The 14,394-nt window shown below is 36.3% G+C and overlaps 1 protein-coding gene across 1 annotated transcript; it reads right to left on the bottom strand.

Moving 5' to 3' along the window:
- Positions 1–5,657: 5,657 nt before the first annotated feature.
- Positions 5,658–13,276, bottom strand: LOC128857165 (trypsin eta-like). The gene is made up of 4 exons (XM_054092789.1): positions 13,114–13,276; positions 11,021–11,225; positions 6,094–6,382; positions 5,658–6,023 (listed from the first exon to the last, which is right to left on the bottom strand). The coding sequence occupies exons 1-4, from the start codon at positions 13,172–13,174 to the stop codon at positions 5,658–5,660; spliced, it is 921 nt and encodes a 306-aa protein (XP_053948764.1). The 5' UTR covers positions 13,175–13,276.
- Between the last annotated feature and the right edge of the window lie 1,118 nt (positions 13,277–14,394).

The raw sequence follows: 14,394 nt of genomic DNA, 5'->3' as shown, positions 1-14,394 counted from the left end.
GTACGTCGGCCCATTTTTTATATATTTTTATATTGTCCACTTGGCGATCACAAGCATACTAAAAATTGCATAGAACAATTACTGTGCGCTAGTTACATAAATTAGTTGGATCGAAATACCGTTAACCAATCGACTAGCCATCGCCGCAACATAAACAAGTGCTTGCATCAAATAAGCTGTGAGCAAAGATACCGCATTGTGGTTGCATTTCATATCGTGTGTGAGTGGGACTAATATACATTTCCAGAACTCTGCTCTACTCATTATGTTAGCAAACCATTTTACTAAATATTGGGTAGTCGAAAAAGTCTTTTCGTATTTTGTCAATAGATGTCATTGGAGTCATCTATCTCCAGTCCTACCAATCACATTGTGTCATATCATATGGTGTTAGAAAGGTGACATTTTAAGCTTCATTCAACCAAAAAAAATTTAATTCGGAGAAGTTGAAAAAAAGTTATAGCTGTTCAAAAATGAGTGAAAATAATGAAGAAATTCGCTATATTTTGAAATTTTCGTATAAAAAAGGGAAGAATGTCACGCAAGCCACCAATGAAATTTGTGAAGTTTACGGAGACGATGCTGTATCAGTTCGTGAAGCACAACAATGGTTCGCTCGCTTCCGTTCTGGAAATTTCGATGTGAAAGATGCACCTCGCTCCGGTTGACCTATCGTTGAAAAAGTCGATGAAATTATGCAAAAGATTGACCAGGACCGTCACATAAGCTGCTATGGTATAGCCAAGGCACTAAACATTCATCATCAAACGGTTTTGAACCATTTAAAAAAGGCTGGTTACAAAAAGAAGCTCGATGTTTGGGTACCACATGAATTGTCTGTGAAAAATTTAATGGACCGAATTAACATCTGCGATTCTTTGCTGAAACGAAATGAAATCGAACCATTTCTGAAGCGAATGGTAACAGGAGACGAAAAGTGGATCAAATACGACAATAATGTGCGAAAACGATCATGGTGCAAGGGTGGTGAAGCTCAACAAATGGTCGCAAAGTCAGGATTGACGCCTCGAAAGGTTATGCTGTGTGTTTGGTGGGATTGGAAAGGAATCATCCACTATGAGCTGCTCCAGCCTGCTCGAACGATTGATTCTACACTTTACTGTCAACAAAAAACGGCCAGAACTGATCAGCAGAAACGGCGTCGTCTTCTATCAGGACAACGGTAGGCCACACACATCTTTGATGACTCGGCAAAAACTGGGAGAGCTTGGCTGGGAAGTTTTGATGCATCCACCATACCGCCCCGACCTTGCTCCATCGGACTACCATTTCTTTCGGTCAATGCAGAACTCCCTTAATGGAGTAAAGTGGGCTTCAAGAGAAGCCTGTGAAAATTACTTGTCGCAGTTTTTCGCCGAGAAACCACAAAAGTTTTACACTGATGGAATAATGTCTCTAGAAGAAAAATGGCAAAAGGTGGTCGACCAAAATGATACATATTTGGTTTAAGGGGGGGCGGGGGTAGGGTCACAAAATCGAAATTTTTTTTCTTCACTCATCTTATAGTAAATCATTTCAAGAATGTTGTGTCAAAATTTTAAGTGGATCGGAGCAGAACTCTCAAAGTTATATCCTTTGTAGGCACTCTACCTCGAATGCGGAGCATCGATAATTTCTCAGAGTAATTTTTTCAAACGGGTTTTTCCCGAAACGACTTCTTAAAAGTCGGTGCCAATCACAACTCCGAAACTATTCAACCGATTCTTTTCAAATTTGGCACACGTTTTCTAAATCAAAAATACCTCCCCCCCCCACTGTTTTTTTTTTATTTATTTTTTTTAAGGTTGTTTTTCACTTACAAATATGGCGAAATTTTTCGCCAAAAATGCTCGTTTTACGTTTTTTTGCCACCAAAACTACTAAAATGAAAAAAAAAAAATTTTATTAATGTAGGGGGGAGCATTACGTCATACTTTAACTGAAAAATTCGACTTTTTTAGTTTCAGATGATTCTACGACGAATGCCGATTGGCACCGCAGAGCACCTCTCGAAAAACATATCTCCAAAAAAACTCTGTCATGGGCTTATTTGTCAATATTTTATTATTAATATTTTTTAAAAACTTATTGAAAAGATGTACAATAACATGCAACTGATTTTATTAAAGTATCTTAAGCCATATTTCTGTAAAAAATTAAAAAAAAAAGTGTTTTTTTTTAGCGCTAAACCCTACCACCCCCTTAATAAAGTTCATTATAAATATAAAAAAAAATGAGTTGAAGTTTGATTAGAAATACGAAAAGACTTTTTCGTCTACACGATATTTACGTTAAAATTTTTTTTAAATTGCGACAATTTTTCATTCTGCAATAATTTAAATTCATAAGCTGAAACTGCATGAAATAAGCTGTCAGCCACTGTATATAAAAAACTACTAAATGAGTGAGAATTGAATTCACATACCTAATCATACACATACAATAAGTGCTTAAAATCCATTATTTTCACTTTTTTAACAAATATTCTTGGGATAATATTTTTTATATTAAATTCCGCATAGCCTTGCCGTATCGTTCATGTGTTTTACGTGATCAAATGTGTGAGTCACTGTATACTGCACATTTTCTCTCCTAGTAGTGAATAGTTACTAGTGCATTTGGTTATCTCGATTTGGTTTTCTTCATAATTTAATAGCAGTTTATAAATACAGTCAATAAATTACAAGTTCGGTCATAAAAGTTGTGTGGGTTTCCCAAACGAAAATTTATTAGAGCTTAGTTTTGGGTTGTCGACATTTGGCGAACATACCAACATTTATTATTAGATACCGAAGATGGTGAGAAGCGTACAAGCATACATACGTGTATATGTGTGCCCTGCGGGGAAAAGCCAAACTAGTTTAGAAAAATTCCAGTTCAGAGGCTGATATTTAATAAAAGAAATCAAACCAGTTCGTTATTGATTAGAATAATACCAATAGTAAAATATCAATTTGCCTGCAAATTAGTTTTTTTTTTTTTAGATACAAAAGTTTAACACCTGCAAACTGGACCTTAAGGGTCGCACCAGGGCATACTTTCCAAGTGGGCAGGATTCGAACTAGAGGAAAATATGTAGAGATGCTGGTACCTCTGTCTTCACTGACGGCTCCAAAATGGAATCGATAGTTGGAGCATGAATTTTCTCTAAATCAGTCAATTCATCTATTGCCTTAAAACTGCCGAATACTGGTAATGTTTTTCAGGAAGAAGTCTTTGCGATCCTGCAGGCATGCAGGGTGCTTATGGAATGCGGCAGCGAGCGAGATATTATACTAACATATTTTTCGTTTCCACGAGAGTCGGTTCTACGTAACCGGAACGACCCGGATTTATATCCGGCCAAGGGCTGTCACTCCAGCTGCATTTCCCGTATGCAAGTATAGGGAATGTTTATGCTGCTACAACAACTAACATATTTCCCGATAGTATAATCAAGGCACTGACGATACCATGATGCAGATTCCATCTGGTCAACTCCTTTAAGATGGAGATCAAATCTCTTAGGTGTGCAGGTAACATTTTTCTGATCTTGGATCCAGGAAATTAGAATATTGAGGGAAATGTAATTGCTAATGAGCTTGCCAGGAAGGGTTCGACTGAATTAGTCTCAGAGGTTTCCTATTAGACAACGGCGCCCCCTTGGCTGTTAAAGGGACAGTTAAAGACGAATTGCATAACTTATTTCTCAGAAAAGTACATGACTGAGGGAGTCCCATTTCTTCGTGTGTTATTAAGAAAATCCTACCCTAATCCCCCAGTATAATAGACTCAGGACTCAGAAAGTTCCACGCCATTCAATTTCCAAACTCGTAGCTGTATTTGCCGGAAATTGAACGAAAAGCACACACGCAGAAAAGCTAGGTTTACCATTTAACCTCCACTGCTTCTGGGGACATTTCAGAGAAAGTACCATATACTTCTTCTTCTTCTTCTTAGAATCACAGGCCTTGGTGAGCCATTGATTCATTCACAACCTTGCGCCATCTGTCTTTGACTAAGGATACCTCCTTCCACCGCCGAACGTTTAGCTTTTCAAGCTCAGCTCACACGCCTTCGAGCCATCTCTTTCTGCGCCGTCCTCTTCTTCGGCATCTAACAGGGCGTAATTCAACTGTCTGTCAAGTTGTTCTCTCCTTGGGCATTCTAAACACGTGTCCGTTTGACAGCTAGACGACTAAGGCTACTGGATGCCCTTTCTTTGACGGCATGGGGCAGTGCTCCAGCCTAAATTCCATCAACTTTTCCCGTTATATCAACATCTCTCATAATGTATAAGGTTTCAAAAATATATATTTCTTTTCTTTTTTTTTGTCGGGACAACTAACAAGTGCAGCACTCAGACATTAATTAAGTCCATTGTACTACACTTTCCCTTTTAATTTTTTTTCAATCTACTCGACCTTCGAATAAATCTGAGTATATCTTGTGGTGCCAGGGATCCAAGATGGTCGCTTTTTAGCACATCAGTGCCAAAGACCTCAAACCTGACTCGAGCGAAGGCGGGGCAGGGGCACAGGAAGTGGCCCGTCATCTGTGCAGCCAGCCGTCTGCACTCCCTTCTGCTTAATGACAGGAGGGTTTGCGACAGTCGATCGGACATGACAGGTAACATCAGTTTAGTCCATCTGCAGCCTCTCTTAGCCTACCAAGCTCGCTTGTGGGCTGTAGTTACCCATTTGCTAAATGTGGCTTTGATAGCCGCAGAAGGGAGTGGCAAAACGGGCTCTGGGTCAAAAAAGTTGGCCTCCGAACCCATCTTAGTTTAGGAGTCAGATGTCTCGTTACCCACGATACCCACGTGTCCGGGATCCATATTAGCATCAGGCTATTATGTCTACCGACATAGTTCAGCCTAGATTTACAGGACTCGACTATCCCTGATGTGGTTGGGGGGCTGTGTAAGGCCATAAGCGCAGCTTAGCTGTCGCTGCAGACACATATAGATCTGCCTCTCCATTGCTTTTCCACAACAAAGTTCATTGCTTCTTGAACTGTATACACCTCCGCTTGAAACACAGATGCATGCATTCCAAGAGCAAAGTGCAGTTTTGTCTTGCTGGATTCCATGTAGACCCCAGAGCCGGAGCCATGCTCGGTCCTGGAGGCATTCGTGAAAATGCGAAAACAGTGTTTGTCGGGCTCATTTATAATTTTCAGATAAAACTAAAACCATTTTGTATCAGAGAGACGTCAGAGACATCAATGCACAACATTCAGAAATTAGTCACATCGCATGTACGAAATCGCTGATATGGGCGTTTGAATTGTTAGCTGCGTAGACTACTTCTCTTGCCTTGGTTTTCGGTACTTATTTTGAACACGAAAAATGTCCCAAAATCAACTTTAGTAACAATTCTAGGACCAATCAAGCGCTAAAAGTTAGGCATATATGTATTCTAAATAATAAAAAGAAACCTGTGGATTTTTCAATTCGAATCCGTACTATGGTCACGATCCACATAATGGAAATACCCTTAAATGTATATGTGAATTTATGGCATCTTCTAACTGAATAGACGGTCCAACTAAGCGGGACTTCCGTACAAAATATTTAAATCAAGCGGATATCCCTTAATTAGATTCCCAGATGTATAAAAATCTCGAACATTTGTTAAAATTTGAGTTTAAATTATTATTATTAAAATAAAGCAAATCTATCTGTTCAATGTTAAAGCACAAAATAAAGCCACAAAAATCATGAGACCAGAAGTGTGAGTGAAACTCGCTGCGCTATTAAGGTGTGAATCGATCCATTTCGCCCAATAGGAAACATTTGTATAGACACCTGGTAGGCTTGGTTGTGCGCATTCGATTCCCCATGACACAATACCAGCCAATTGTTCATTGCACACCAGTGGACCACCAGAATCACCGCTGCATGCATCACGCTCGCCCTCCGAATAGCCCGCGCAAAGCATCCCTTCACGGAGCATACCTTGCGAGAAACTCGAATTGCTGGCACACACGTCGAAATCTATGATGGGCACATCCACAGTCAGCAAGTAGTCGGACAGAGTATCCTGAAAAATAGCGGTCAAATTGTGCTTTATAATGAACAAGACTAAGGGCGAATAATTATAATAGACGTACATTTTCAGTTTGGCCCCAGCCGGTCACCTGACAAACAGTACCGGCGGCCACTGGCTCCGTAGTTATATTAATTGCCTCGGCTCGAGTGTACGTTGCTGGCACTGAATCGTTCAGGAACACCAAAGCAATATCAGACTCAGAGGTGGATAAATTAAAGTAGCTCACATCATAAACGACTTCTGCAATGTCAAATACGAGCGTGTAATTATTGCGTTCGAAGCGATCCAAATTGCCCATGACGACAATGAAGTCTGTGGCCGGACGGAATGAGCCATTGTTGATGTTGTAACTGAGCGATGGAAAAGGAACAAATTATTTGTGGAATGAAAGTTTTTGTATTAAATTAATTTAAATGAAATTAAAGTAGAGTTAAAAATATTAAAATTAAAAAAATACATAAAATAAAATAAGAAAGGAAAGTTAAAGAAAATTAAAGAATTTAACATTAAAATTAAGTTAGGCGAAATAAAATAAAATAAAGTGGAATGAAACAGAAAATAAAATAAAGAGAAAATCAATTAAAATGAAATAATTCAAAATAAAATTAAATTAAAAAATTAAATTAAAAAAATTAAAATAAAGTTTAATAAAAATGAAATAAAGATTAAATTAAAATTAAATAAAAACATTAATTTATTTAAATAGAAAAAATAAAATCAAATGAAATAAAATTAAAATTAAAATTTAAGTAAATTAAAATAATAAAATAAAATAAAGTAGAATTAAACCGAAACAAAATAAAGAGAAATTCAATTAAATTATGTTAAATTATAATAAATTTCACAAAATTAAATTAAATTATTAGTCGAAATAAAAAAATGAAAAAATTAACTTAAACTAAATTAAAACAAAGTTTAATAAAATTGGAAAAAATTAATTTAATCAAATAGATAAAATAAAATAAAATAAAATAAAATAAAATAATGATGAATCCGAAGAAAACTACGCAGTAGACCAAAATATTATTATAGACAACTTGCATAGCAGCCAATCTTATAAATATTTGGGATTTCTGCAACTTACAGGAATCAACCACACGTTAGTAAAGCAAAACCTTATTAACAAATTTGGGGCACGACTGAAAGCTGTATTAAAAACTAGTCTGAACAGTGGAAATAAATGCAAGGCAATCAATACCTGGGCCATACCCCTTTTGACATACTCGTTTGGAGTAATAAAATGGTCTCAGACAGACATCCTTCGGATTGAAACGCTGATACGCACCACTTTCACAAAGTTCCAAAGTCATTACCCTCAAAGCGCTGTGGAAAGAATATCGCTTCCTCGAAACGTTGGTGGGAGAGGAATCATTAATATAGCGCGCCTACACTTTTCGCAAACTTTGAAGTTACGTACATATTTTCTAAGCAGCGAGTCCCATCTATTTAAAGCTATCGCTATGGCAGATAATGGCTTTACCCCGCTAAGTCTGATGGAGCAGAATATCCCAGTACCTGAGGGGGTTAAATCCCCAGCAGAAATGATCGCAGCATGGAAGGCAAAAACAATACACGGTGCCCATCCGCATGATCTCGAAATGGAATGGATAGACGCACAGTCATCCAATTTATGGTTGAAAAGAGGAAAACTATTTTCTGAAACAGAAGGTTTCGCAATCGCTATCCAAGACCGAGTTATTCCAACAAGGAATTTCCGAAGGTCGATACATGGTGAGGCAATAGAAGATAGGTGCCGAAGGTGCGGCATTTACGGCGAAACAATCGACCATATAATTGCTGGATGTAGCGTACTTGCCCCCCGTGAATATGTCATGAGACATAACAATATAGCAAAGATCCTCCACCAACAACTCGCGATCAAACACGGTCTCTTACAAGCAGAAGTCTTGTATTTTAAATATGAACCAAAGGCAATAATCGAAAATGCAAATTTTAAACTGTACTGGGACAGATTTATATCCACAGATCAAACAGCAGCTGCCAACAAACCTGACATTATCTTGTTCGACAAGACAAATAAAACGATCGAAGTAATCGATATAGCGGTGCCCCTTAATCGCAACATCCAAAGCACATACTCCACCAAAGTATCGAAGTATGCAGCTTTGGCCATAGAACTGAAACGAACGTACAAAGCGAGGGAAGTGAATATAATCCCAATAATTATATCGTCCACTGGATTAGTGCCTAAGCATTTAATAAAAAACTTGAAGAAGTATGACTGTCAACACCTCTTAGAAGACATGCAGAAGTCGACCATACTGGACACATGTGCAATAGTTCGTAGATTTTTAAATATTTAAGCAATAGCAATCGCATGGGCGTAGAACTTGGACTACGCTCCACCAGAGCACAATCCCTTGAAAATTTTATCCGGGATGTGTAATCTCCGGCAATAGCCGAGATGGATTAAGCTCAAATTAAAAAAAAAAAAAAAAAAATAAAATAAAATAAAATAAAATGAAATGAAATAAAGTAAAATTAAAATTAAATTAGACTAATAAAAAAAATAACATAAAATTAATTTGTATTCAATTAAATAAAAAAGGGATATTAAAACAAAGTTATTTAAATTAAATAAAATGAAAAAATAAAATAAAACTAAAATAAAGAGAGGCATTGCTGATCGGAGGTGGCGAGTGGAAACTACTTGCGTTACGATCAGACAAATCTGGCCATCCTGCAATCTGAAACAGACAAAAACCCTTATAAGTCTTTCGAAACACGAACTAAGGCATATAATATCTTTTATCACCGGCCACTGCCTTTTGGGCACTCACGCACGTCGGCTCGGGGTTCCTCAAAACAACCTGTGCAGATACTGCGAGGACGAAGATGAGGAAGTATCAAGCAGGCATTTGCTGTGCAGTTGTGACGGTATAGCCAGAAGTCGACTCGCTCTTCTAGGCTCTCCAACAATTGAGAATCTTTCAGTACTCTCGGACTTGAAAATCGAATCTCTTAAAAAATTCTCGAAACGAATTAATATCTTTGACCAAAATCTACAATAAAAATCTCGGTTAGGTGGGGAAATCATATAACATAATGAGCTCAAGGGCAACACAACGGACCCAACTTGCGGTCTATGTGGCACTCCGATGCGGGGTCTTCCTTAAACCAACCAACCAACCAAAATAAAGAGAAATAATATTATATTTAATAAAATGGAATTAAATTAAGTTAAAAGTAAATTAACTTAAATAAGATTAAATAAGATTAAATAAAATAAAATGAAATAAAGGAGATTAAATTAAATTGAGGTAGATCAAATAAAATATAATATAATTAAATAAAATTAAAATAAAACAAAATTAAATAAAATGAATTAAAATTAAAATACAGCTAAAGTTAATAAGGGTTAAGGGGATAAAGGCTAGTTCCCTACACGCCATCACAATTGGACATGAGCCCGACTATGTCCGACAGTGGACAACCGCTTCAACCTAAGCTAAAGTAATAAATTAAATTGAAATAAAATAAAATAGAATAAAACTAAACAAAAATCAAAAACGACAAGGCACCAGGACTGGTTGGAGTACCCGCAGAAGCCCTCAAGCAGATCGCAAAAATGCGACCACAAGTCTTACTAGATATGTACAACTTATGTCTAAGAGACACAATTTTCCCAGAAATGTGGAAAAAGCAGCAGCTTGTGCCAATAAGCAAGGGGAACCTCTCATCAGCATATCGGCAATTATGTATGCTCGACATAGCAGACAAACTCCTTGAATGATTGATCAGGCCTCGACTGGCCGCGGCCGTAGATAACGCCGGTGGACTATCAGCAAGACTGCCCGGCCTTAGACGCGGAAAGTCTACAATAGCGCCAATCGAAACAGGACAGTATTTAGTCCAGAAGCATAGTCCTTCTTGCCAACTTAGATGTTGACGCTTTCAATAGCGTAAGAGGGGTGAACATATTAGCCACCTTAGCCGCCTTTTCCCGTTAAAGATCAATGGTTTCGTTACTTGTATGGCACGTAGCGCCGTCTTGTTGAAAATAAACGTTGTCCAGATCAATCGTTAATCATCTCTCGATAGCGCAATCCATTCACCTGTAACACCTGTTATTGGAAAACCTTATAAAGGGTTTTTCAATTGGCGCGGGTCGATTTTGGCGCCCTGTGGCAGCCATTTTGTTGTGGTGACATCTCAAATCTTTTGTTTATTATTCAGTTGTTTATGCCAAATCACCAACCAACCAAACAACAAATAAAATAAAGAGAATTTAAATTAAATTAAATAAAATAAAATAAAATAAAATAAAGCACAATAAATTAAATAGACTAATAAAGTAAAATAATTCACATTAAAATAAAATTAAACTAAATTCAATTAAAATTAAGTGAAATAAAAAAGTATATCAAAATAAAGTTATTTAATTAAATTAAATGGAAGGAAAAAAATAAAATTAAAATACAGAAAAGAAATAAGTTAAATTAGATTAGATGAAATAAAATTAATTAAATTATAAAATAAGTTGATTTAAAAAATATTAAATAAAATTTAATTAAAATAAAGAGAAATTAAACAATTTCAAAAAGATTAAACAAATGAAAAAATAACAAATAAAATGAAATACTTTTAAATTAAATTAAACTAATAAAAAAAATTAAATTAAAATAAAATTAAGTTAAAATAAAACTGAATCATATTAAGTTAAATTTAATTGAAATAAAAGAAGATAAAAAATTTTATTAAAATAAATTTACTTTACATAAATATTAAAGTAAACATAAAAAATCAAATATGTTTAAATTCTTAAGTTAAATTAAATAAAATGAATTGAAATGAAAATACCGTTAAATATAATTAAATTAAATAAATAATAATAAAATAAAATACAAAGAAATAATATTAAAATAAAATCACATTAAATAAGATAAACTTAACAAACTTGATAAAAAATTATAATTAAATAAAACAAAACAAAATAAAATAAGTAAACATAAATAAATTTAACTCACTCGACAAAACAATGTGCGGCTGAGAGCACCACATTGGCTCTAATCAGTGAGCCACCACACAAATGTCCGGTACCAAAGAAATACCCGTCATTTGTACGACGGCGTATTGAGACCTGATGCTTGGTATCATTGAATTCCGCCAAGGTACCGTTGATAATACGACCATCGCGCTCGAAACTCACTTCTCGACCACGCGGTGTGGCCGCTGTGCTTAAAAATCCATTTTTTTTAGATTAGAATTTACATACACACACACATACATATGTAGCTCAGAATTTTTCTTCTAATTTTACAACGTGCAACACTACTTGTTGCCCGACACTAAAGGGTTTTCCAATAACAGGTGTTATTTTGAATAGCCCGCTATTTCGGTAGATGTCACTTTTGAAGCAGTCATTTTTTGATATTTGACCAGTAGAAACTACGCCATTAATAAAAATGGATCGATGTACGCTCAAACAACGCATTGAAATTATTAAAATTCACTATAAAATGGTGAAAGTTTGGCAGAGATGGTTCGTAAAACTCGCACATTTTTAGGTCATCGTGAAGCACTTTGTCGAACCGCAATGCATAAATTGGTGAAAAAATTCGATCTGTTGGGACAAGTTAGTGATGTGAAGACTAAAACCAAAACCCGCGCACGTCGCTCAAGAACAGTCGAAAATATTGCTGTTGTACCCGAAAGTGTTGAAGAAAACCCAGGTTTATCCATTCGTCGTCGTTCTTTGAAGTTAGGCGTTCCACAAATGTCATTACACCGTATTTGCATAAAGATTTGGGTCTTAAGGCTTATAAAGTCCAGTTAACACAAGAACTCAAGCCGGCCGATCATCAACAACGTTGAAATGCATGAAAATGATTCGGAATTCCATCGTAAAATCATCTTGTTAGTGATGAGGCCCATTTCCACCTCGGTGGCTTCGTCAACAAGCAAAATTGTCGGACCTGGGGCTCAGAAAATCCAAGAGTTATTGTTGAAAAGCCTCTCTATCCTCAACGTGTGGCTGTTTGGTGCGGTTTGTGGTCCGGCGGAGTCATTGGACATTAGTTTTTCGAAAATGAAGCTGGAGCAACAGTTACGGTGAAAGGATTGCGCTATCGAGAGATGATTAACGCTTTTTTATGGCCGGAATTGGATGGTTTTGATCTGGACAACGTTTATTTTCAACAAGACGGCGCTACGTGCCACACAAGCAACGAAACCATTGATCTTTTACGGGAAAAGTTTCCGGATAACAGCTCTTATTGGAAAACCCTTTATAACTCAATGGTAGTAAATCTGCGTTTTTCGTTTTTCACTACTACGGCAGAATTTTTTTTTATTTTTATTAATTATTTTTTTAATTTTTATTTTTTTCATTTTATTTTATTAATTTATAGCAGCTCAAAATTTCAGTTAGAATTCAGCATTAAAAAAATTATCCTAATCCTATAAAATTATATGAAATATATGGAAAGAAGAATGCCACGAGTACTAAAAAATATTTTTTTATGCAAATCCTTAAAATCCTTAAGAAATATATTTTTCTTGCCAATCCTTGCTAAAAACGAAAAAAATGTGTTTTGAACTTTTCATCCTTCAATATAGAAGATTTTCATGGTGTATAATAAAAAAAAAAAAAAAAAAAAAATGTGACTAAGATCATTTTGAAAAAACAAAACAAACTGTGACTAAGATCATTGTGGACAGGTTCCACAGTCATAAGTTAACTAATTCGGGTCAACCAACCACTTTTCATTTTACAGTTCAAATTGGACCAATAGTAGACTGTAGTTTGCGCACCCATTAGTTAGCCAATAGTCAAAAGGACTGATGGATGCTGCAGGACGAAAATTTCAAAAAACAGATTTCACATCTTTCGGCAAGAATTTTTAAAATATTTTTGAATTATCTTAACATTTTTCATCCATTTCATTTGTACGCATCATAAATTTTTTTTAAATAAAAATAATAAAAAAAATCCTGACGCGAATCCAAAACCACAGTTTTACCACCTTTGAGTCATTTCAACACTCACATATAGATTTTCTCATCTGTGAGTTAATAAATAGAAATTTTTCGCACTGTATTCTTTTCGAAAACAACTCACATGTCAGCAAAATATGCACGAAACCACAAAATATGACCAGAAATATGAAGTTTTTGTACATATTTTCTATCTTATCGAAAGCGCGAAAACCAAAAATTCCCAAATTTCTGCGTTCGTAAATCAAATTCTGTTTTATATGAACTTTGCGAATATTTCGCTGCTTTGCACGCCGGTATGAATTGAAATGGCATCAAGTTTTCGGAACGTTGGATAAACAACTTAATTTCGTTTCGGCTATCTGACTATTTGACGTACGAATATTAATCTAATCAAGAAAACTAATTTCTGTTCATACTCGTAACAACACCGATTAGACCGATACCATAAGTTAATACACAAAACAGTATCGGCTATAAAGGAGCCATCAGACATGGCAAGGAAAATGCTTTCAGCGAGCCTATCCGGATAAGCTACATTTTTATTTGAAAAAAGTAGCGCGCAGATAAATTTTCATTTCTGAAACCTCATTTTATACATTCACACTGCAATAGCAAACACTTACTGCTGTTGTTGTCTTTGTTGAAAAAACATTAATACAGTGAAACCGTTCCTAACGGACATCCATCTGGACAACGCAGCATCTAAGGAATATCAACATAACTTTTCTACTTAGCAATACGACTTTAGTTCGTCAGACTTTAGATCAATAGGTAGGTAGGTAGGTAGGTAGGTAGGTTAGATGGCAAGAGTACCCCAGATACACTACAAGTAGCACTTACGTGCCGTTTTGATACAATAATGTGGACCACTACAGAAAAAATTTAGGGAAGAGAAAACCATCTACAGCCATCCAGTGCTGTTGATGTAGTGGAGGAGAGAAAAGGGATCTAGGCTGGAGAATTTCTTTAAGTCATCCCCAAAGGGCACGCTAACAAGTCTCAAGCGCCTAGCCGCCAGACCGGGACATTTGCAGAGAAACTCTTTAACAGATTCTTTCTCTGCCGGATCCCCACAGCTTCTGCAATAGGAGTTGTATAGCATTCCAAGCTTCTCCGCATGAGTACCGATCACCCAGTGACCAGTGAACACCGCAAAGAGTTTGGAAATTGAATGGCGGGGGATTCTCATCACTTTAAGCGTCCTACTTCTGTCGTACTGAGCTCAAAGTGTTTTCGAAATAGCACACGATGAGACAGACCTCCATCTGTCTTGCGCTTTTTTTAGAAAGAAATTGTGTAGTTTCCCTTTAACAACGGTCAAGGCGACACCGATGTCTGAGAAGGAGACAGCTGGAACCGGTTCTGCCGACCCCTTCCTGGCAAGCTCATCGGCAATTTAATT

This window comes from Anastrepha ludens, chromosome 3 (assembly GCF_028408465.1).
Source record: "Anastrepha ludens isolate Willacy chromosome 3, idAnaLude1.1, whole genome shotgun sequence".
Lineage (NCBI taxonomy): Eukaryota > Metazoa > Arthropoda > Insecta > Diptera > Tephritidae > Anastrepha > Anastrepha ludens.
Note: the sequence above shows the minus strand (reverse complement) of the source record. Positions and strands in the feature narration are given on the sequence as shown.